The sequence below is a fragment of the Protopterus annectens genome, chromosome 6.part0 (genome assembly GCF_019279795.1).
Source record: "Protopterus annectens isolate FY-2018-M chromosome 6.part0, PAN1.0, whole genome shotgun sequence".
Classification (NCBI taxonomy): domain Eukaryota; kingdom Metazoa; phylum Chordata; order Ceratodontiformes; family Protopteridae; genus Protopterus; species Protopterus annectens.
Window position 1 is genome coordinate 1,988,254,786 of NC_056737.1, and position 25,416 is coordinate 1,988,280,201.

Sequence of the window (25,416 nt, forward strand, 5' to 3'; positions counted from 1 at the left end):
CAGCTATCTTGGCCTGCCAGTATCTTTCAGATGAATCAGGAGAGTTCTCCATAAGCATCACCTGGAAAGCCACCTTCATTAGTTTGAAAGCTTTCCTCACTGTCACTGCCTATCATCACCACAGCTGCCGACACTGAATTCCATGTATTAGTAGTAATAAGCATACTCTATTAAATAATTTCAATTACAGGTATGTGTATGCTTTTTCTATATTACCGACTTACAGATTTTTGTATACTAGAGGTTAGGTGCCAAATTATCCTTTTTTAAAATCTGATTGCATAAACATCTACAAATTTTAATAAAGAAGATAGGATTTATAGAATGATTATGTTCACATTTTTATCTGGCACTATTAGATTAGATATTCTGTTACATGTGACAACTCTCCAAAGTTTGTACTATAAAATTCACAGTATTGAGTATACTGCAAGAAGAATTTGATACAAAGCATTGTGGTGTTTAGTACATATAAGCTCTTAGTTAAACAAAAAAGGGAAATAATTGTACACATATCTACCCCTAAGAAAACCCATTTGCATCTAATTTATTACAAAATTAATGATTCTCTTGTTTCCAAAATATTCTAAGAATTGTTACAGTGAATCATGAAATAAAGTAGTACAAACTATGTAACTTATTATCAGCAGATATACCTTTTTCTTCCACAACATCTTTTCTTCTGGGCACACGGGTTGGTTTTCCCTCTTCATGTTTCTTGACAACTTCAAAGATGTGAAAAGAAGTTTGGTTTAGACTGAAGCCACAATTTACAAGAAGTACATGAGTTTAAGAATAGTCCATATATGACAAAAGTTCTGACACAAGCACATATACAGGTGGACAGACAATATAACATAAAACAACACCAATTTAAATAGTGGGCAACATTATTAGTATATTAAGTGCTCCACTGCTGTCATGCAGGGAGCAAGAAGATTTGTGCTGTAGAATACAACGGATTCATAGTTATATGTGTTGTAGCTAAAGTGCTCTGCAATCAAAAGTGCATGCCTTATCCAGTGCAGGCCCAATTCATTTAGTCCGTGAAAAACTGGCAAGAAATAACCACAAAAGGCAACAATTTAAGTGCTTACAGAAATGGGAGGGAACACAAAGCATTTTGAGATATATTATGTAAGGGACTTATGTTGCAGAGACTAGATTTTATATGAAAGGTACTTATGTTGCAGGGACATCCGGGCACCTGTTTTCTTTACTGATTCAAGAAAGTGGGACACCACTGAACTATTACAAATAAACTTATCATTTTGCAACTTATCTACATATGTACAACTGTAAATATGTAAATACAGGCTATCTTACAAAATGTTAAAATAACATTTCCTGGTCATTAATTCAGAGCATTAAAGGAATTTTATTAGTGAAAGAATGTTAGAATGATGAGAAAGAATCAATATGCAGCAGATAAGTATATTATTATGCAAGCTTTTAGAAGAACAGATCCCACAAATAAAACAAACAATTGTATGCAAGGCTAGAGACTGAGAGAAGTAAGATCCTGCGCTCCTCTTGGGATGGCAAGGAACCATTCAGGATTATGGAATGGGACTCAGTACCAATAAATGTGGTTTACTAGAGTTGGAATCTAGTGTGTGCCTCACAGAACAGCAAGTGTGAAAAAATGCTCATGAACTATCAGACACCTTATATTGAGCAGGTATATTGATACTACTGCTCATCACTTTTTTTATTTCCTTTTCAGAATATAACACTTTTCCACCCATCACCCTCCACCCCCAGTTTTGTTTGTATTAGGATGCGGTGTATAGCTCTAGTGGAGGTTCATGTGTGACAAAAGTCTAAGGCCCCGTAGCTGCATAAACTCAAAAGCCAAACCAAATCTATTCTGCTGGAAATTAGAGTTGGGATGGCAGCCCACAGATGTTTTTCAAGCTACAGTGTCTGCTGTCTGAGGTACTCTACCCCTATGCTTAAAATTTTCATGCTTAAAATGTGGTATAATGCTCATCATTTGCTTTTATGGGTTAGCTTTTGCTACCAGGGGTTATTTTCTAGTTAAAGATTTAGGTATCCTTATCATGAAACGGACCTATACCACATACTCTGGGGATGTGAGAAGTTTAAGACCAATCTGAGAAACCATTAAGGAGGAGACCAAAGTGAGTCTGGGCATCAGCATACACTGAGGTCTTTGTTTTGAGAACACCACCTACTAACATAACATAAAAGCAGAAATGCTGTCTTTCTGCTGTTCCTATTTCTACATGCTTAGTAATATAAAATAGGAGTCTACTCCAATGATGGTAGCTTGGAATGCATAAATGATTTGTATTTTCTGTGCTGCTCATGTCCACCGACTAATGTTGCGCACCAGCAGTGAAGTTAAGGTGGACAATAGGTATCTGCAAAATTATGGCTCTGTGTGAAATGAAGTATAGCATATATTTTCTGTGCTGCTCATTTCCACCGGCTGATGTTGCACTCCAGCAGTGAAGTTAAGGTGAACAATAGGTATGTGTAAAATTATGGCTCTGGGTGAAATGAAGTACAGCAATCCTCATGTGGTCTCTTTGGATAGTATATGCTCTCTCTAGGAGCTTTTCCACTTTTACTGTGATATGGACTTCCTTTCATACTTTTTAAGCCTAATGTCACACGGGTGGTGTGGAGAGCAGGGGCTGTTGACACACATGGCTTCTTTAGTTGCTTCTCACCATATGTGGTAAATATGCTTACTTGCTACTGATGATATACCCTGTTGGAATAGTTTTCTCTATCCTTACGTAATGGCCTGTAGTTTTTTTTTCTGTTGATGGTAAAGAGTTTTTTTCCTCTCCTTATGTCTGTTTAAGAGATCTGTCGGCTAAGGTGTCTTATTTACTTTTCTTTTTTCTCTGAGTGATCTGTTTGAGCATCTTTTGTTGGGCTGACATTTGCCAATCTATGCCTTTCAAGATTATGTTTTAGTTATATTACTGCTGCGTTTCTTTTAACATGTATTCTTATGGTTCTACATACAAGATTGTTGAATAAATATTAATATTTTGTAATACTTGAGGCATTTTAGGATATATAATCTTATTTAAGACACATATACCATCATTTTAAGTGTTCATGACTAACCTGGACAGATTTCTTTGATTCTCAACTCTGACCTTCCATATGGTATAAATAATGATATTGTGAAAGTATAAGATTCCTCTCTTTATCTTTTATAAGAAAGCAAGTTATTTGTCAGCTGGGAAAGCATAATATTTCAACTGATTTATTTAGGTTACAGTTTATTCTTTTTCCTGTTAAAATATTTTCTGTGATTCTAAAATTAAAAAAATAGAGCTTTTAAACCCAATGATTTTGGAACTATATCTGAAATATACTATTGCTAGCACTTGCCTCAAATTGTTTCTACCAAAAGGGGTTGCTCTAGTCAGGGTTTGTCTTTGGCCCAAGTTTGAAGAAACCTGGAGTCAATTATATTAAATCTACGGTGCGGGGCTTGCAATGGGGGATTTTATAAAACTGTGGTGACTTTGTTTTTTTAGTATGCATAGTTTTTGATTAAATTATTTTCAATGAGCTATCAAGGTTCCAATATGTCATTCACAGGTATTTCTACAAGATTACTGAGTAATAATAATAATAATAATAATAGTAATAATAAAACAGTTAAGAATAAGGGTTTTCTGTGTCCTCCGATAGTGATAGTCTTTTAGGTGAAAGCATTTAACTTTACTGTATGTAATTCAGACATTCTCAAATGTGCAATTAAAGATGCATACAACACAATACACCATCAAAGAGTGGCTGAAGCTTTGGGTTTACTTAATTGCGGAATAAGTCTCTAAATGTGTCCCAGTAAAATGCAAGTTTAATGCCAAGATTTTTTTTCTATTACGTATTTATAGGTCTTAATTTGCACTTGTCGTGCAATACTACTGACAAGCATAGCAACATCTGTACAAAGACACATTTGTTAAAATGAAATACATATTCTTCTTTACAGAAAGAAATGTATCTAAAACTATAGAACAGATACAGCATAATAGTTCTGTGCTTTATGACGTAAACATAGCTGTCATGACAGAATACATACCAATAATGATTCAGACAAGACACACAATGAGGACAAAACCAACAGATACAAAATAGTGCAACATGCAAATGAAGATTTGTCATAATTAAAACATGTAGTGGAAAACTTTCAAAAACAAACAAAAACAAATACTTTTTGTTTCTTAAGAAAGGTAAATGTCAAAATAATCTGTATAAGAAAGAGACAGGCAATAAGCTCATTGCACTTATTACAGTGTGCACTTTGTACCTTGTTCAGCAACAAACTCTTCTATTTCTGGAGATGGGACTGCTGGCACCTTTCCAACTTCTGGTTTCCTGACAACCCCAGGAACTTAAAAGAAAAACATTTTTTTTTACATTTAAATATAGAAGGTATGTATACTGGTTTCATGTTTTAACACTGAGCAGAAATGAAAAGCAAAATGATGCATTCAGCATGTATCAAAGTGTGTTAGAGAGGCATCAGATGCACCATAAAAAGACTTGATCTAAGAGCAATCAATCTGCACAGTGGATTAGCAGGAAGACAGTGTGGAGATGGCATGTTATTTGGCCTCCTCAAATTTCACTTCCAGTCACAAAACCGAGAGACAGCCTAAGCCAGCTGAAAGCAATCTGTTTTCTTTTGATGTATCCTTGGTGAACAAATAACTTCTACATAACAGGCATACATACTGCATACAATACTGATAATGAAACCAACAGGGTTTGAGCGAATTTAAAATATAATGTAAGACTTTATGCACATGTGCTTTCTTGTTTTACTTCATAAAAGAAGAAAGCATTTAACAAAATGCACTCATTCAGAATCATTATATGCACAGATCTAATAAATAATAAAGCAAATATATAATAAATGTAATAATGCTGAAAAAATGCATTTTTTTCATTTCTAAAAATTTGCACACACATTATTAGCAAAATAAAACATGGCATTTTTTTATGTTCACCAGTTTAATATATATTATGTAATGGCAATTACTGAAGCCATGCAGACACACTGAGAAAGGCAGCTCTTAAAATGACACACCTTTAGTTAAAGAGACATCCTCCAGAATTAAGGCTGGGGTAACATCTTCTACAGGTTTCTTAGCAAGTCGTGGTACTTCAAAAAATAGCATTATTAATTTGCTTTAATATATTTACCAAAATAATATAAACATATGTGACTACACTACAACATTAAAATATATAAGAAACAAAAGAGAACAATGCACTGGTCTCTTAAGATAAAAATTACAGACTTACTATAATAAATTATGTACTCTTCTAGTGAAAACACACAATTAACTGAAACTAAAATTACTAAATCTTTGGGTCATACATTCAAAACAGCAACACTCCTAAGGTCACACAAAAACTTAACTAACTCTTTTTTGCAGAGGACAAACCTCCATTCTCCCCATGCTCCCGATATGAGGGAAAGCTACCATCCATCACCCCCAGACTATATATGTTCCTACCCCAAGGATGAATAAACTTGCAGAAGAAACAAAAGGTCAAATATAAAAAAATTGTAAAGATCATCTTCTCGCTCTTTTCTAACTCATGAGCATGACAAACCTCAAGCAATGTGTAAAATAGCTAGTCCTGATGAAGTTAAACATCGACTACAGGAAGCCAGCAACTTTCCTGCTTCGACATTCTGGAACTTGTACAGGAGACAATATAGCATAGCTTTCTCAGAAATTCTAGAAATGCATACAATATGCATGAGTACAGCTCTGTTAATGAACACTATCTGTCTTTATTATAACAGACATTGGAACTATATGAATATAAAAAAATGGGGCCTATTTATTTTTTAAGTAACAATATGGTTAACTGAATCAAAATAATGTGCTTTACTGATGTTAACTCTGCATAATGCAATAAAATGAATTAGACTAGATAAACTCTAAGATTCAATACACATATGTCCTGCATTATTTATACACTCAAAAGTTCTCCAGCTAATGTGCACTATAAACATACAATATTATATTTTTATTTAAACTAACATTTCACAAGATGTAGGACAATAACTGAGTAATGACTTACTAGTAAGAGATTTAAACCAAAGACAAGCTCCCCTACTGAGTGAATTTCTATTAAAAGAACTATTTAATTTAACTCCTGCTATTTTTCCCTCTGAGTCACTGCATTCTTTTAACTGCAGCCTTGAGATATTTACAGCGTACTGCTGAGTGTGCATTACCTTAGGCACAAGCTACATTCAATCACTTTATATGCATTCAAAATGTCTATGCACGAGATTCTTTCAATTACTATATCTGATTTTAAAAGTGTGGCACTTGAATCTATACATTACTTAATTGCTCAATATAAAATTATCAAACAATAATTCATAGTACTAAAAATACACAATATGTCAATTGATCTAAATACCTTAGTGCCACAATTAAACACATAGTCATCAAGCATGTATCAGCCTCAGTGTAGAACAGCGATTTCTAAGGATTTGCTTAAATCACACATTATCATAAAATGACACAGAAAGTTACAAGACATAAAAATGACAGCTACAAGAAAACATGCATTATATACCTTTGCATTATTTTTGCTTCTAGTCCTTAACAAGCAAAAATGCAAGATTAAGAAGCATGCAAACAAGAAACTGAGAATAAACCAATGGAACATAAGGAGAAAGACATAATATCATTAAAATAATGACAACACAAAGACAGCACAATAGCTCAGACATGTATTGCTGTCAGTTAAATGACAATACAATTAGTTCTAATACCTTCATCTTTTTTCTTTTCGTCTGGTACTGTTACAGTAACAGGAGGGAAGATATCTTTAAGAAATAAGAAATAGGAAATAAGCATATGAAATTAACTTTTAGTGCTGTCTTAGTATAAAATACAAAAGTAACTTAAATGTATAATATGTTGTCAAGCAAAGTACAACACACACACACACTCACGACATACACATTTTAAGAACTAACCTTTGGTTGGCATTTCTTCAGCTGGAATCCTTGGAGCTGGAACTCCAAAATCAGGGACATCTAAGACAAATAGAATTAAGGTTAGAAATGTAACTTCTCATACTTAAATAGGTGTAGCAGTAAAAAAATCAGTTATTAAGACACAGACATAAGCACAGCTGTTTCTATTACATTCTAAAATGAACGCATTCTCTTAGAAATGAATGATCTAAAGCATTAACTCCACTCAATGAAGGAATGGGTTGCTTACCAGGTTTTTCTTTTCCCAAAGTAAATTCTGTAGGATGATAAAATATTAGTGTTATTGAACACAAATGAAGTTAAAAGACAAACATGCAAAAATGCTGCATTATAAACTGTACAAACCTGTGGGAGATACGTATAGTTCTGCAGTACTTTGAGCCTCACCTCTTGGTTCAAGACGAGCAATTACAGAATACACTCCTGAAAGAAAGTGTATTCATGACATTGTTGTCATGTTTTCTAATCTGAAAACTTTTATATTATACCAAGATATCAATGTAATACTCAACATACCTTCATCTTCAGTAGTAACATCATGGATAGTCATGAAATGACAACGGCCTTCACTGCGGAAGCTGTATTTTGGACTTTCTCCGAGTTCTGTTGTGTCCTTGTACCAAGTAACTATTGCATTATCAAAAGAAACTTCACATTCAAAGGTTGCCGACTGGTGTTCTTTCACAACAATATCCTGGATGGCCTTGGTAAACTGAAGAGGCTCAGCTGTTTAAAAACATAAAATAAGATGTGGTTTATCTCCAGGCAAAAATATTATTAATCCCATAAAGTAATATTCATCCTTGGTGTATTACAAACCTTGAACAACCAGATCTGCTGTTGTTTCAAGGTGTTCAAACTTGCAAGTAAACCTCCCTTGGTCCTCTGGTCTCAAGTCCTTGATGGTGAGCTTCTGCATTTTATCTGTGACATCAGCAATGTACCGCCCACGTGACTGAATGGCAGTTCCATTTTTAAACCACTGGGTCTTCAAGTTAGGTACTGAAAATTGGCAGACTAAGATGCACACCTGTCCTTCTTTAAATGTCATGTTCTGCAGATGTTTCTCAACCACAGGCTCTGGAATACATGAGAAAATATAAAAATGCTGTAAGCAGAACTTAACTCTGAAAGAAATAAACAAACCAAGCTTTTTTGTAAAAATGATGCTGTATTGTATTTGTACATGTAATGGAACATTTACTTACCAACAACTGTTAGTTTGGCACTTGCAATATGAGGCCCACATACAACTCTGAAATTTCCCTGATCTTGGAGTTGGCAGTTCTTAATTTTTAGTATGTGGCAGTCTTCTTCAATACTTATCTCGTACTTTTCACTGGAATCCAATTTTTCTGTTCCTCTATACCAGGAAAGTTTGATTTCTGGATAATTTATTTTAATTTCACATTTGAAGACTGCTTCAGATTTTCTTAGCACTGTCTGATCTTCAATATCCTTAATCAGCGTGACAGGCTGCAACAACAGTAAGTCTTAATTTAGCTCACTTTACACCATGCACAGCAAATGTCTTGCTATATATGTAATAACTTAATATAGCTCTGACTATATGAGGTAGTTGCAAGCTCGAGAGTGTTGTATAAATGCCAAGGCCACTTTTATGAGAGATTTGGATTACTCAAAGGCATCTCTTCTTATAGTTCTTCAATTACAAGATTTTAAAAATAGGAAATATTTATAAAGCATACACTTTTCTTTTATTTGAAAAGAGTTTTTAATTTACAACTTGAAAAAGATGCATTTGGCAGCACAAGACACTTTTTTTCTGCAATAAAAATTGTACTTTGAAGAACAGTCTTTTAAATTGTTCTTCCATTTATAATACTCTACTTATAAATTAATGCTTGATAGTATTATTTTAATAAGAATATATAGAAAACAATTACATACAGAAAAAAATTATGGCAACAAATAGCCAAAAACAAGGAAAATATTATTAGCTATGCAAATAAAACATACATAGCATTGTTTGCTAGTGAATGCAAATTTTAAATCTTACCTCTGTCTGTGTTAGTCTCTGTTGAATGAATGTAACAAGTTCAGTAAATTCTTTTTCTTCTGCTTCAGTTCTCTGTGTCTGCTCCAGCTCCTGAAATTTGAAAAAAAAAATACAAGATCATGCATTTGGTACTTTACAAGATATTGATAACTAAATGTGTTAAACATGGTTGCTTAGCAAAATCAGTATAAACTACTGGGAAATGGGTCTTACAAATCTATGACTTTCTTCTATTGCTTCAGCTTCTTTAAGTTGTTGTAAGGCTTGAAGAAGGCCACGGAAGTCAGTGATTCCATACATTCTGGCATATTTTTCATACTCTTTGGGATCAACATTTTTGAGAAGTTCCATAATATCAACTGGTGGTCCTTCTTCTTTCTTTTGTTTTGTTGGTGTCCTTGGGAAGAAAAGTAGACATGACTTAAGCTTTAATCTCTGTCTTTAATTTGTCACATGAACAGACAAAATAATATATTTAACTATATAATGTATGCTGCAAAATCACCTTAGTGTAGTAGCTTTACATACTGGATAACATCCTTTGGGTTTTCAGCAATAGTCCCTTTCCTGCAACATTATGACTTCCTAGACTTTTGACATTTATAACTTGCACAGTTAAAATGTAGCCAGCTTTCATTTCTAGCAAAAATGGGTTTTGGCTCTGCTCTATAAATGCAGTGTTCATCTTGTAATAATATAACAGGCTGATAATGGAATATGTTTTTGACATTTTCTTTTAGAAAGCATAACTCTTTATATTTCACACATAAAGCGTGACATCTCAATAGAAGAGGAGAAAACCAGGCAAAATAATCTTTCAAACTAAGACACTTAAATATTTACTTTTATGATTAAGAAAATGCTTTCATCCTAAAGACACATCTTTGTTCTAAATTGATCATGAAATATCGTTTCAAAATTTCCTTTTTGTAAAGTACTGCTGAGATCTTTGAGTGAAATGTTGGAAAATGACAGTCATGTACTATTGCTTAATACAGGAGATGTCAAATTTTTATTACAAGTTCACAGAGTATTTGGTTCTAACAGCAGCTCTGACTGATAAGGATTTCAGCATCAATGTATTTGAGGACGAGCATTCTCATTAAACAAATTATATTGTTCTAACAGGCTAAGAGACATACATTATCGGTTTTGCTATTCTGTGGAAGAGAAGCCAAATGAAGGTAAAAGGGTAAATGTATGGTTTGCTTTAAGATGACAACAGATTATCAGAGATAATGATTATACTTTCTAGAAGCAAGTCTTAAACCAGGGAATAAGCTCTGATGGATAAAAACAGCAATGATACTAGTGTAAGATTAAGAACATTTCTGCACCAGGCAACAAAACACTATATTTACAAACAGGATACTTCCTGATAACTCAGTTGGAAAAGCACCCACTGAATTCAACTGAACTCCATCCAATCTTCTACTTTAAATCTTATTTAGAGCAACACTGTCCCAAATGAATCATCATCTCCTCTAGAAGTTAACAATGAGCAAATAGTTACATTTTTTTTATTAAATTAGTTGAATGAACTACCTGTTACAGATGTGTTTTAGAGATAGCAGATAATCACTTTCCAGTTACATCAAAGCCTTTATTATACTTTACAGTTCATTATCAAAGTACTATCACATTTTGGTATTACAATTAGAAGTTTACAACTCCATAATTTTTGTTGAATAACTTATTTCTCTTGTTGGGTTCCGAGCTATAGATTAATATTATTTTATTCTCTTTGTGTTTAAGAATTGCATACCTGCTGTTAATTTTTACAAGATCTGGTTATTTTTCTATAGCTTTACTTCAGAAACTTTTCTCATTGTAAATAAATATGGATTTCTCTTTAGACTATATAGTTTTGTCTCTGGCCAAGGTTGTGACTGCAAAGATATCAATACCACCTTCTACTTCAAAACCAGCAAGGCTGTTCATCTGGTCACAGCATATCCACAGGTATCTGGACACGCAGCAACAACATTCTTCTTGGAATGGACAAAGGACTAATTACTGGATCAATTTTTATTGACATCAACAGAGTTTTTGATCTTGTTAGTCACTCAGTTTTCCTGGATCATCTTATTGAAATTGGCATTAGTGATGGCATACTGCCCTGGTTCAAAAATTACATTTCTAACCATTACTTCTCAGTTAATTTCAATTCATTAACCTCTATGTCAGTCCTGCTGCAGAAAGGTGTCCCTCACGGATATATTCTGGCATTTCTACTGTTTTCTAACTACAATAATAAACTTCCTTTTGCCTCACTCCATCTTTCTCTCCTGCTTTATGCTGATGATATGGTCCTATTCCATTCCAACCATTCTGTCTCTTTTTTTAAATTTGAACTTCAGGCTGATTTTCAAAGCCCTTATTCAATGGATCAGTGATAATAACTGCTAAACTCCTATAAACAAAGCAATGCCTTTTGGCACTAAGCATAGGCTCACTTCTATCTCCAGGCTTCTAAAAATCCTTGCTTAATCGTCTTAACAACACTACTGAAATGTCACTTCATTCAAATACCTATTGATGTGGTTTGATCCCTTCCTAAATTTTCAACTCCACATGGAGCACATTCACACACACATACACACACACACACAAAATCAGCTCTTTCCTATTCTGAGCTAAAAAGATGCCCCCTTTTCTATCCATACCTTGTAGAAATGCCATAAGTAAAGGTATCTTACTGCCTCAGCTAGAATATTGTTTACTGCTAACTGCTGCAGCTTCTTAAAGAAATGTAGCCAGCATTCAGTCAGTTTCAAAAGCCATTTTCAGATTCATCATTCTTTTCCCAAGAAACAAACACCACTGCAAAAATTCTGAAATAGATAATTGGCTACCAGTGAAACAATGTGCTGACTTTCTGCTAGCCTCTCAACTATTTAAACTTATCAAGAATGACACCTTCCCTCTACTAGCTTTCAGACAATTCAGATCTGCACCAACACATAACCTTAGATGTCTTAACCACTAATGTCTTCTCTTCCAACCTCCCTAAACTAGGCTTCACTGCACAGACCATGCTTTCTCTGTCCTTGGTCCCTAACTATTGGAATTTCTCCATTCATTCATTAAAGATAATTCCTCTTGTTCCATTTTCTGCTCACAAATAAAAGCACATTTCAAGACTGTAGGAAAATGCAACTGCTAGCTCTCTGGTCATATAACCTAACCTCTTCATTCTCTTCTTCCATCTACATACCTTGTTCTGATGCTCTTGTTGATTGTGATGATTCTTTTAGCATGCTAATGCTGATTTCCAGTCACGTACTCTCCCTCCTTCTCTCTCTCTCTCTCTCTCTATATATATATATATATATATATGTGTGTGTGTGTGTGTGTGTGTGTGTGTGTGTTTTTCACTCACTCTATGTCATTTATCTATTGCCTTTATTCGCTCAAACCAACTATGATATTCACTTTCTATACAATATATGTATATATTGCATTTTGTCATTCTTTCTGTATACAATGCAAATATTGTGTAACTAGTGTGTTTTCCCCTGGGCTGAAGTGGAAATGGGTCCAATGGGATCAGTGTTCTACCTCAGTTAACAACTTCAAAATAAATAAAATAAATAAATAAATAAAAGGACTAGCTCACTTGCCTGGTAAACAAACAAGTACCTAAAGAGTTAAATTAATAAAAAGAAGTCTACTTCCCTACAAGGTAGGCATAGGCTGGAACTGAAGAGACTGTTAGAATTTCTACCTTTTTTTGGAAGAGAATAAAGATCACACTGGTCTTTGATTTCTCTAATGGTATTAGCTTCAAGTCTTCTTCCTGCTTCTATGTCACATCATATTTACTACAACATACTTGAGAGAGGACGGCACAGTGGTGCAGTGGTAGCTTGTCACCTCACAGCAAGAGATTCTCTGGTTCGATTCTCGGCTGCTTCTGTGCACAGTCTGCATATCCTCCCTGCATTTGTGTGAGTTTCCACTGGGTGCTCCAGTTTCCTCCCACGTTACAAGGACATGCTTCTGGAGCTTTTCTCTTCGGGCCTCCACTGAAAATTGGCTTTGTTCCAAGTCGGTCTTTCCCGGTTAACAAATGTTAAATAAAAAAATAAAATAATAAAAATAATACTTCAGCAATGAAAATATGAAGGCTTTTTGGTACCAGAAGCATAGATAATGATAATCCATGCAAATGTTGTGACACTACTGTTACATCTTGTTTAGATATGGATGCACAGACGCAAGGAAATATTTGCACCTCAGAAAATCCCACACTATGCCATGACAGAATTATCTTCCACTCCACATAAGGTCACATAAGCTCACATTAGTCAGTTCAGCAATGCTTACACAACATATAGACATTATTGTCTTTTAGACAAAGGTGTCTGCAATTTGAGCAAAATAACATTGTGATGCTTTACTAGTCATGTAGCACTTTTATTTCAGTTCCTGTTTCTAGACTTAGGCAGAAGACCTGACTTTGCATGGGTTCTCCTGTTTGTATGTCATTATGCTATCATGTCTCCACAGTAGTTGTCATAAAAATATATAACTTTGTACTGTTAAATTAATATAAACAACCCAATAACACTGAAATTCTTACCCATTACTGTGTGTACACTACAGTCAGTAATGACTGACTTTGCACAGATGGGTAAGCCAAGAATTTTTCAACTCATTAACTGGGCATATGTGGGTAAGCCAAGAATATGTCACTAAGAACCAAGCCAGGGCTGAGTCTGGAATCTGGTTTGGCTCTTCAAGACCCAGTAAAGGCCAACTCCAGATTACTGGACGTCACTACATTATACAGCAGCAACATGATTCTGGCATGAAACTTACTGGTTATGCAGAGCAAATTACTTATTGCAACTAGCTTGACTTGACTTTGGCTATCAGTTTCACACAGAGGATAAGCAAATGGATTGCTTCCGTTAGAGCTATTATAGCAGATTCTATATCAGGGATACTTTTGTTTAGACCAACTTATCAATTCATATACCTATAACAACAAATAGAAAACGTTAAAATCAGTTTGTAGTACTGTATTTTTTTTATCTTAATTAATGAGAAATGATACATCAAAGTAATATCACTGCCCCTCACATTTCATCTGTTTCTACCAGTTGTCAAGCATTATTGTTATGGTCTGTTTGTGAACTTCAACTGGATCTCAATGAAACTAATGGGGTAACAAAAGTTGATACTAAAGAATCACATACAACCAGCTACAAAAGAACTAATTATATTAGGAAACTAAAAGAAGAAGACCAATGTTCCAAGATGGTCCACTCATAGCTTAGCCCTTACAGCTGCTCCTTGCCTTTCCCCTCTCTTCTTTATCCAACCCATACTTCCTCTGTGAACTGCAACCAACCACACATTTCAGTAGGTCAAGGCAGGTTTTTACTATTCTTTTTTCAATAATTTTTTCTTCACCCTCCGTCCATATATTATCAATTTCTCCTATTTACCCCAATGTCCCATTCTCCAATCAATGACCCTATCTGATAAATGATTACATTACAAGTCTGCATCATCCACCCACTTTCCTTCAGACTACACATCTACTGTCTGCAGCCAATCTGTATTTTCTAGCCACCAAATTCCTGTTATTATCTAAGTGACCAACCTCTATTTTAATGTACCAGTTGAATGCCCTTATTTGCTGTAAGGTCTCCAGAACTGAAAGTGGTGCACAAAATGGAATAATAACATCCGTCTCATTTACATCCACCTCCCTAACCTAAACTGTTCTTCAATCGCCACATATTCATTGTTGTAAAAAAGTACTTTTTACTAAGGGTATGGCACCCAGGTCCAGGGATGTGATCATTCCAGTGTATTCTGCACTCATCAGGCCAATCACTGAGTATAAAGTATCCTTCGGTATGTACCTGTCCAAACATTTGACACAATTCAAATGCCCACAAAGCTTTTTTTACTAAGAAACTTAAGGGCTTCAATCAAAAACAATGCTCAGACCATCGCAAAGCCTTGTCCCTCTTCTCAGTGTCATACAGGCTACTGAGAGGCTTATCACACCCGATCTTGTCAGGTTAACTGCATATTCACAAGTCCAGTGTGACATAAACACCTGCTCAAGAGATCTAAATCTCTATTGCCACATAAATATAACATGTTGGAGGGATAGATATGTATCACAGAGAATACTGATTGTATGAAAATGTGTTCCACTCCACATAAAGTAAAGTACTTTGCTTGCTCTATTCAAATGTAATCTGGACAAATGGATGGGGAAACTGCAAATTCATCCCAAATTTAACACAGATGGCCCTCATGGACAGAGGTAACAGGTAAATGTCCCAGCATATTGTGATTCTTCCCGCCTCTAGTTTATTCATACACAAAACACAAAGACCAAACAATTGCCATGGCAATGTAAGGCTAGGCTTCTTGAGGCCCTCACAGATTAATAGCCTAGCAAGTACCTATGAACTTTTGAACTTTAGTTTAAAAAGAGTTTAATAAATTTGTGCTAGTAGGGCCTGAAAATGTGAAATAAATAAAGCCAAGTATGCTATCAGAAGTCCCTTACTGGGACAACCAACAGCCAGTCCTCCATGAAGGGAAATACATGAAGTTTCTTTTACAGAAAGACTTCTGTTACTACAGCTATCACATTGATAAACACTGCAGTGAAACAGGAGACATCAAATGACAATTTGTATTGAAGTGAAGCTTGCCTACAAAGGACCAAAGGAACCATTGGGCCAAAAGGCATCTATCTGTCCAACAACACAATCTACGTGCCTTTTTTTACACTGAATCAATGATCTTCTAGAAGCTATCATCTGAAATTTCACATACTAGACATGCTTGCTTAAAACACTGCGGTACAGGCTGGGTTACTGGGTAAACTTGATGGCACAGCTCTGGGGTCTGTGATTCAGTCCTGATTTCCAGAGAATGTATTTAGATTTTATTTTATATTTGTATTTGTCTACCTGAGTAGAGTAGAGTAGAGTATTGATCCCTACTTTGTTCATAGGTTCACAGGTTGGTACTAGGCTATCGGCCCTAGGGCCTATACAAGCCTAGCCATAACAATTCCCTGGCTATTTCTTCCCACAATATTTACTTCCCTGGACCCCTGTCTAGCAAGGCGACTGATGTGATCTCTGGGGTGAATTTCCTTTCTCCCATCCAATCGTCAAGGTTCCTTTTGAAGACGGCCAAAGAGGCGCTCTGCTTGACATGTATTGGCAGTCTATTCCAGAGTCTGGGGAGTCTCTGGTTCAGGAACCTATCCCTTCAGCATGTTCTGTTTATTGTGATGACAAGGTTTAGATCCCTGGAGCATGTGGCTCTGAGGGATTGGGATTTCTTTAAGTGTAGCATGTCTAACAGCTCTGGGTTTGACATGGCCTTGTATGTTAAGCAGAGATCGCCTGTGAGTAGACGATATGCAACAGAGTATAGCTTTGTCAGACCTTTTTCAGATTCAGCCTGAGAGCCTCATTAAGTGGCTTGCTCAGACTCACACAGTTAGGCAATAAAAGGATAAGTAAATGACACCCTGGACCACAGATTCTTAACAGCTCCTTAATCTTCTGTGCCCACTGCCAGACATGTAGCATGCATAGCATTAAGGCATTTACTAAAGAAGACTTTCTTAAGAACAAAATGCACAAATAGACTTGTGTGTGTTATTTGTTTGTATGTGTTTGTGTGCATACATTTTCAAAGATAAATTAAAATTGTCCCTGTTTGACCCCTTATTCCCTAAGCTAAATTATTTCTAAACTATCTCTCCTATATATGCATACATGTCAGTGATTTTCTCTGTTCACTTATTTTTCTGTCTTCTACTCTTCTAATGACAAAATCCATATAGTCATATCTAACCTAATGTACTACTGCTTAACTCAACCCAATGCTGATTATGTTGCTGCAAAATCATTACCATCATTATCATCATAAACCCCCTTTTTCCTGTTTTCTACATGGGGTCAAAGTGTGTCAATTGTTGCAATCTGTTACGATTCAATGCCATTCTCCTACCTTCTTTGACAGTCACGCCTCACTGCAGCAGGTTTTCTCATACACAATCCATTCACCTCTTTGCTGGATGTTCTCATATCCTCTTGGCTTCTTCCTGTCTGTCCCAAACAGTCTTCACCAGATTGTCTTCTGCTTTTCTGCATATGTGCTTAAACCACAAGAATCTGTTCTCATTCAACCTCTTTACAACTGGGGCTACTTTGGCTTATGCTCTAATGTGATCATTTCTTCATTTGTCCCACAGTGTGCATCCTACCACCAATCTCAGCCACTTCAATTCCATTATCTCTAACTTCCTCAACTGCTCTACCTTTACTGCCTTTGTTCCTGTACCATACAGTAGTACTCGTCACACCACTGTTTTGTACACCTTACTTTTCAACTTCTTTGGCATTCTTCTATCATACACTACCCCATTACTCTGTACCAGTTGGCTGCAGCCCCTCTGATTCTAGCTCTTACCTCATTCAGACTTCTCTTCACCTCAATCACCCCTCCCAGATACCTGAAGCTATTAACCTGTTGCTCTATTTTCCCTTCTACCTCAATTCTCAGCTTCTTTTGCTTCCTCCATTTGCTGCCATTAAAACTGTCTTATCTGTACTCAGTTTCATCCCATGTGCCTTCTGTTTTGCTTTCCACTCCCCTATCCTTTCCTGATGTTCTTGCTCAAAGTCTGACTGTAATGCCACATTGTCTGCATAAAGCAGCTTTGAAGATCTGTTCCATCAGACCTGTTAGATAATGTAGTCTATCACCAGCATGAAAAGCAGTGGGTTCAGAACTGAACCCTGATGCACACCCACTCCCACTGGGAACCCCACTGTTAGACCAAATACTGTTTGTACTTGAGTCACTGGGTACATATCCTGCATTAATTCTATCAATGTTTCCGAGACTTCAAACCACCACAGGACTGCACACATCAGCTTTCTTGGAACCTTGTCATATGCTTTCTCCAGGTCTAGGAATGCCCAGTCGGACTCTTTCCTCATTTCTAGCTTCTTCTCAACTACCTGTCTAATTGCAAACATCAGCATGGTTATGATGTATCCCGATTGAATCTGACCTGTTCATCTCCTATCTCACTTTCTACTACTCTGCATATTAGTTTATCAATCACCCTTTCCAGAATTGTTTTGTAGCATGACAGAAGTTTGATACCTCTGTATTGCCCACAATTGTTGATGTCCTCTTTGTTCTTGTTCACTGGCACTAGTGTGCTTATTCTCCAGTCATCTGGGATATGCCTTTCTCTCCATACAGCTATGAGTACCCTCAAGAGCCATTTTTCTCCTATCACAGAGACAAGTTGCATAACTGTTAAGGTATTTGACTCTCATGTAGAAGGTATGAGATTCAATCCTGACTGCATGTTCTTCTTATGTCTTTGTGGGGTTCCTCACACCTCCTAAAAAAACATGCTGAGTGTTTCCACCTCAACCTCACTCAAGAATGGAGTTGTGGGCAGCAATACAGACTCTAGATGATGTCCTACAGGGGGATAAGTTGTATAGACAAACTGCTTTGGGCATCAACTGTGGTGTGAAGTATTCTCTAGATAGGAGAACACAGATCTGAACACCATGTCAGGGCTCATCACTCCATGGTATAAAAACTGGTTCTAGGTGATTCAATCCTGTTTACAAATGTTGCTGCAAAATATACTTTTTTTATTTCATAATTATCTGATTTATCTGATTTATTCGTCCTCACTTTGTAACTAATGCTGCTAAAAGTATGTTGCATATGTACTACTGTTACCATTTCTTGTGGAGCTTTTTTCCCAAGGCAAGTGCTGAAAAGGAGCTTGTTTGCTCAGTTGGACCTTCCTGGTAAAAAAATGGAATAAATAAATATATTGATAATATACAGGTGTCTGGTGTGTGAGCACTTCTTTTTCTGCTGGTAGCCCTAAAATAAAATTTAGTAATGGGGTAGACACTGAGGAGGATCCAATTTAGATGCACTCTGTCAACATCTGCCCATTACTGGAAATGGTTCAACCAGCTTACATACTCAGTTAACAGATTTAAAATAAAATAAAATAAAATAAAATAAATAAATAAAGAGTGGCCATGGTGGTGCAGGGGTTAGCATTGTCACCTCATAGCAAGAGGTTTTCCTGTTCAATTATCAGCTAGGGTGCCTTCTGTGCGGAGTTTGCATGTCCTTCCTGCGGCCGAGTGGGTTTTCTCTGGGTGCTCTAGTTTCCTCCCACATTCCAAAGACATGAAGTAGGTGGATTGGAAACTCTAAATTGGCCGTTGGTGTGAGTGTGTGTGCAAGTTAGTGGTACGGATGAACTACCGAGGCAGGGCTAGCCACCTGGCAGTAAACATTGGCTCGATATGATTGTCATTGTTGAAGTGACACCTTCACCCCATGTGCAAAAAATGGGAAAAAGGGGTTGAGGATGGATGGATGGAAATGCATAAATAAATAAATGTATAAATAAATCTGGGGATCCAAAGAACTGGAAAAAAGGCATGGCAGTTCTGGTTGAAGGATAAATGTTGAATCCTAAACAGCAGTGTCAGCTAACACAAATAAATTGAGTGCTGTTCCATCTTACCTCGGACACATACCATTTTTGCAGGGGGCTTGTCCCCTGCACTCCTATGTGGGAACCCCCCCAAACTTATAATACCAACTCCGAGGTCACACAACAATGGAGAAAGATGAAAGCACTACTTTTAAAAGTTTTTTTCAGTGAACAGTTCTTGATTTATTTGTCTTCTTCAAAATTAAGACTGCTGAGTTGACTCGAACCCACTGTTTTAATGTCAATGAGGTCAATTATAAACCAACAATTTAAATATTCAAAACATGAGTGAAGAATGAAAACAGATGCAGCAGTGAGAAGAAAGTCAAATGACCATAACAAGTGATCTTTAAGAGTGTCTGCAGCAGTGGGTTGAACTCTTGGGTACTTACTTTCAGAGTCCTCTTGTTTAACTCTGATAAAAATCTTGCATTTTCATTCATGTGGAGGAATCCTACTTAGGTTCATAGGTAGTTAGTAGACATGTAGTCCTGGAGACCATTGAGGAGCCTAGTACAGTTTCCCAAAACACTGTCTGATTAAATGACTTGCTCAAAGTCACATAACAGGCAAATGAAGGGTGAGGGAATCAAACCCTACACCACAGGAAGCTGTTCATTAACTCACAGCCTCAATCCTCTGTGCTGCCAGTATCATGTCTCAGTCATGCTATCCCTACACTAAGGGTTACTGGACTATGCAATCCTTCATCCCAGTTCCATACCTCAAATTAAACCAGGCTCCACCTGCAGGAAAACCCATTCAATAAAAGGATATAAAGTTAAGTACTTGCTGTTTATTAATACATTTTTGCTGCGATTATATGGAGAATATGGAATGATAAGCCACTAGAGCTATGAAATATGGCAGTAAGACATATACTAAAAGACTAACAACAATTGTATCTCACTTTTGATAGGCCTTTACTAGTGAGCAGATCATGTGGGGAGATTCCCTTGGAGTATCCTAAAATAAAGTCATCTGGCCTGACAGAGTAGAAGACAGAAAGAGGGGGTAGGATTAAAATGACCTGAAGTGAGGGCCTAAACTAGCAGATTTACTGAAGGTGTACAGAGGTAACAAGGCCACTGGGATACATACATCTGCAGTGAAAACATTAGTGGTGCAAGCACTGAAATCAGTTGCCGCCACAGTAGTAAACTGTGCACTGTCCAAAGGCCTTTTGGCTTCCTACAGACTAAGCAATATGCAATGACTACTTAAACAGCATTTGTTGGCCAATGCAGCATCTTCTATTACAAGGAGCAAAGCACATTAACAGATGAACAGCTGGTCTATGCTCATTAACTCTGCAGATGCAAAATCCTACCTGGTGTTGAATATCCTCCCTTCTAGGATTCTGGAAAAATGTAAGGCGGAATGATTGATTAAGTGACAGCTCAGACAGTATTTCAGGAGAAAAAAATAAATGTTATTTCAGAAATAAATACTGTTCTTGTCAAAGACCAAAATAAAGACCTTTTTGTATAACAGCCTAGAGCTCTGAAATTCACTAAGTTAAGATGATGTCTTCCAGCAAGTGTCTAAAAGGACATGCATTTTAAATGTGTTGAATCAGTTACTTGAAGGCATCCCATAACAAAGAGTCAACTGACGAAGTTCATTTCTCACTGGAGAGGTAGTCTCTTCAGTTGAGGCCTGGGATGAAGAGTCATATTCAAATACTATTTTATCAGTCTGTACTGAGACAGTATTTTGCCTTCCAAAGCTGAGCTTGCTGGAGGAATACTAAGGCAAAAATTGTGACAGAATAGCCCAGAGAAAGAAAAAGAATGGAAGAGAAACAAACAGTTAAACAGACAAACTGAAAAACTAGTGCATGTCTTGGTCCAAACTGAGAGCCATTTTGAAAACATTGGTAGCCTCCAAAAATTTCTACTAAAAAGTCCAACAGCTGGATCAACAGTCTTTGTGAAACAGAACTATTTAATAGAGGTTGCTGTGGCAGTTATTCAAAGTAACGAAACACCAACTCTTGAACTAAAAATATCAAGGGAAAGACAAGATGCATAGGACCAGAAACCCAACTGTTGCTAAATAGTTTTTAAAAGCTGACAGTTTCTCCTAAATTGTTGTAATGTGTATACCAGTATGCTTTTTGTTTAGTAACCGTACTAAAAGCTTATAGTCATTTAACAATCTCGTACTAGTACTCCATACTTTCAAGGTGTAGATTTGGACTATCTGACACACAAGAGTTCAACCTATGGTAAACAAGGCTGGTTCTATTAGACATCAGAATTGTTCTATTTCCCTTCATTCTGGGGATGTCATGTAATGATATAAGTGAAGTACTCATCTGCTTATGAAACCTTTCAGAAAATGTCTAAAAATATATGCCATGAGACTCCACCTAGCTCATAATCTTCATCTACTCTAGAAGATTATCATAGCAGGAAAGACTGAAGCCCTTCTTTCTAGCAGAGGTAGGAAGGGCACAACACACTAATCCATCTCACAACTCTGATTACCTATTTCTTCTACTTTAGGGTCATTTGGACTGGTCAACAATTTTATTATTCTCAAATGAAAACGTTCGATTATTTAGCAGTAAAAATTTATTACGATCTTCAACTAAATACAGGAACATTTTCTGCTGTGCCACCTATAAGATCAGCAATCTGCCTTCTGTACTACTAACTGCTTTACTGTGTGTTTTTGTTCAGATGTGCAGCTTGCATTGTGATCCAAAGAGCAATCATAAAAATCTGCAGGTCACCAAAGTAAACAAAGAAAACTAGACACCAATATATCAGAACACAAAAACTGACTGAAGTTTTAGTGTCAGAGGCTCTACAGGTGGCACCTTTAGTGTAGAAGTCTGTAGGTTCTATTCTCCTACCAGATAGATCAATTGCTGACACTGCAGTGCAACATAAGTAGGGTGCTACACTCCTGAAGGTGTCATCCTTCGGATGAGATGTTAAACTGAGGTCCCATCTGCTTGAGTTGGTGGAAACTCAGGTGGAGGTAAAAGATCCCATGGCACTTATCGAAAAAATAGGGGAATTTCTGAATTGCCCTGGCCAAATTTCCCCAGTAGTATAAATAAAACCTCAGGTCTCCCTTGAGAAAAGCCACCAGCCTAATGGGACCAACCTAGTCAGTAAGGGATAAATAAGTAAATAAAAAGTTCCTCTGGTGAGGTCCATCCTCATCAAAAACAAAGGACAGAGCCAATCTAACTTGGTGGTCACATTTGTTGGAATATACCTCTAACAATCACTTTGAAGGAAGACCAACTTTTAGAGATCACATTCAATTCATAGTATCTGTAGAAAGCATTCAATGAAGCCCATAACTGCTGCACAAAAATGTCCAAGGATGCATTTCTAAAGACTACCTGCTTTTGTTGTATTAGATCTAGGCACACAAGAAGAAAGCTTACTGTATTCTTATAACAACATTTTATGCAATCATTTGCTCTCTAGATAAGGTATTTACAGACAGGACTTTATTGTCAAAGCTTTGTTTCTGCCAACTTAAACACTGAGCTATTATCAGTGAATCTCCAGACAGTATATTAAGTAATCACCTCTACTTGATTAATTAGGGAAAAAATATATAGATTAATGGGTTTTTCTTGCTATCATAGGTAAAATATTGGGTTAGCTCACAAGGTCACTTGACCCTTTTGAAATATTAAATATGGAAGACAAGGATTGCAACTTGGTAACTCTTTTTGGGAAAGCAATGATCGCTAAAAAAAGTTTTCTATTGCACAAATTTCAACCCTGCAGTTACCACTGTTTCAAAACTTCACAACAAAATAATGCATTTCATGGAGGGGCACCATCTTTGACAGGAGGCAAAATAAGACAGGTTCCTTTCAAAAAGGCCACATTAGTCTCACTAGGCTAGTGACCTCTTTTCAGTGGAGACCATTAGCAACACAGTAGCTGGAGCCATGTCAATGGCTGCTTCAATAATCCTTATTACTTTTAGGAAAATAAGTGTTTAGACTATCTGAAACTAAATGATTTGAGTCACTAAGTTCTAGAAGGGCGGGATTGTGTGAAAGAAAACACATCTTGAAAGACAGAGTGTTCATTGTGCATCAAATGAGTGTCAACATTTGTGCAGAGTATGTCTTGGATTTGACAGTATGCAATGGAATTTCGAAAGATTGGAAGAGAATCAGAAGAGACTCATGTACCAAAATAAAAACTGTCACCTTCACCCTTTTGTACCTCTGGTTCACTGTAATTATAGAAATACACTTGGGTCTGTTAAAACTGTGCTATAAAATATCAGACTGACTTTCACCATAGGTACTACAGACAAGAGCATGAAGTGCATTAATACTAACCTGCTCTACCAATCTTAACCTTTCATTCATTCCATAATACCCATCTCATTTAAATGTCTAAAATCAAAATATGTCATTTTGCTTTACTAGCTAGCAGTCATACCCACCATTGTGATCTCAGAAGGAAATTCACTTGACTCCCTGTACAAGCATGTGCCACTATACTAAACAGTACTCTTATTTTCAAGATGGTAAATATTCAGTGCTGCCCCCAGTTTAAACCCTTATTAACCATTAGAGAACAAAGCTATGGACTCCAAGTGTCCCAAGGAGACATCATCATACTGTCAGACCACTTTTTGGCAAAGCTGAAATCAAGCCCCCACTGAATTCAGAAAACAGAACAGTATAACAGGTTTCAAAACCAAGCTAAAAGACACCCTGAAAAAAAATCACATGGCTGCAAATGTTTAATAGATAAGGGATAACCATTGGAGTAATTGATAATGAGATAACAGTTGTCATAATAATTTCTCAACATGTTTGCTCCACTTGTCATGTATGGATGTGTGCATATAAGTGTAAGTGTAAAAAATGATGTTCCAAAACTTTGCCTGCCTCATTTTCTGTCTTACTCCTCATTTAAACTGTTATATACCCTGCCATGTTAGTAATACGTTTAATGCAAAACTATTAAAAACCTGCCTGTTTTGAAATTAATGCACTGCTACAAAGTGTCTTGTTACAGCCCTGTATAAGCCTAGGTTATAGGTGAAAAGGGTCATTTCGACCAGCCCACCTACCCAGTTACCAAATGTAAACAAACAAACACCCTGGAAGCAACAAGACTTGATAGTGAATGGCCCCTACCAGAAAGCTCACAAACGTTTGCACGTCATGGCAATCTCTGTATGAGGCTAAGCATCCTGAACATCCAAACAGAACAATCAGTCTTCTTCTGACAGACATGGATAGATGGATACTACAGCGACTATATGAAAGATTTATTTTGGAATATATTGGTTTAGGCCACTCAAGTCTGTTATGGGCCTGGGGATCCTTGCCGTCTTTGGAACTAAAAAGGACCTGGAAATATGCCTAGATCCTTTGTGGGCTGGAGGGCCCTCTTGAGTGGCTATATTGTTTATTAATACCGCTTTTCTTGCGGCACTCTTATAATGGGTTGAGACATTTGTAATGGGGAGAAATGGGGCTGGGGAGTGGTGTAAAAGGAGATCTTGTAGTGTCTGAATAGTACTGTCCTGGTCCACTTGGCCTCCATGATGGCCAGCTATGCTGACAAGTAGAGGGGCATACAATTCCCCCATCAGCCTCCAGAGTGGGACAGTCAGGCAAGGTTTCAGGGATTAGAATGCCACTTCCCATCACAGCAGAAAGTCTATGGTACCCTTGCTGTTGCTAAATGCTTTCGTCTCTGGGCTGGCAACCTCTTTGAAAGTTTTCATGCTAATGTTCGTTCCTCCCATATCTCTGGTTACTTTGTTGTTATTGGCCATGTCAGAACCAGAGATGCACTAAAC

General features: G+C 36.7%; 1 protein-coding gene across 20 annotated transcripts in view; it reads right to left on the reverse strand.

Moving 5' to 3' along the window:
- LOC122805019 (titin-like) overlaps positions 1 to 25,416 on the reverse strand; it is a 759,244-nt gene that overhangs the window by 345,338 nt on the left and 388,490 nt on the right. For all 20 annotated transcript variants that reach the window (XM_044075290.1, XM_044075281.1, XM_044075295.1 and 17 more), the window contains 12 exons: positions 9,267 to 9,450; positions 9,054 to 9,143; positions 8,242 to 8,509; positions 7,853 to 8,113; positions 7,550 to 7,759; positions 7,379 to 7,456; positions 7,263 to 7,289; positions 7,013 to 7,072; positions 6,806 to 6,859; positions 5,090 to 5,164; positions 4,307 to 4,390; positions 657 to 725 (listed from right to left, as the gene is read on the reverse strand). In XM_044075290.1, the coding sequence (XP_043931225.1) occupies positions 657 to 725; positions 4,307 to 4,390; positions 5,090 to 5,164; positions 6,806 to 6,859; positions 7,013 to 7,072; positions 7,263 to 7,289; positions 7,379 to 7,456; positions 7,550 to 7,759; positions 7,853 to 8,113; positions 8,242 to 8,509; positions 9,054 to 9,143; positions 9,267 to 9,450 (1,460 nt within the window). The remainder of the gene's footprint in view (positions 1 to 656; positions 726 to 4,306; positions 4,391 to 5,089; positions 5,165 to 6,805; positions 6,860 to 7,012; positions 7,073 to 7,262; positions 7,290 to 7,378; positions 7,457 to 7,549; positions 7,760 to 7,852; positions 8,114 to 8,241; positions 8,510 to 9,053; positions 9,144 to 9,266; positions 9,451 to 25,416) is intronic.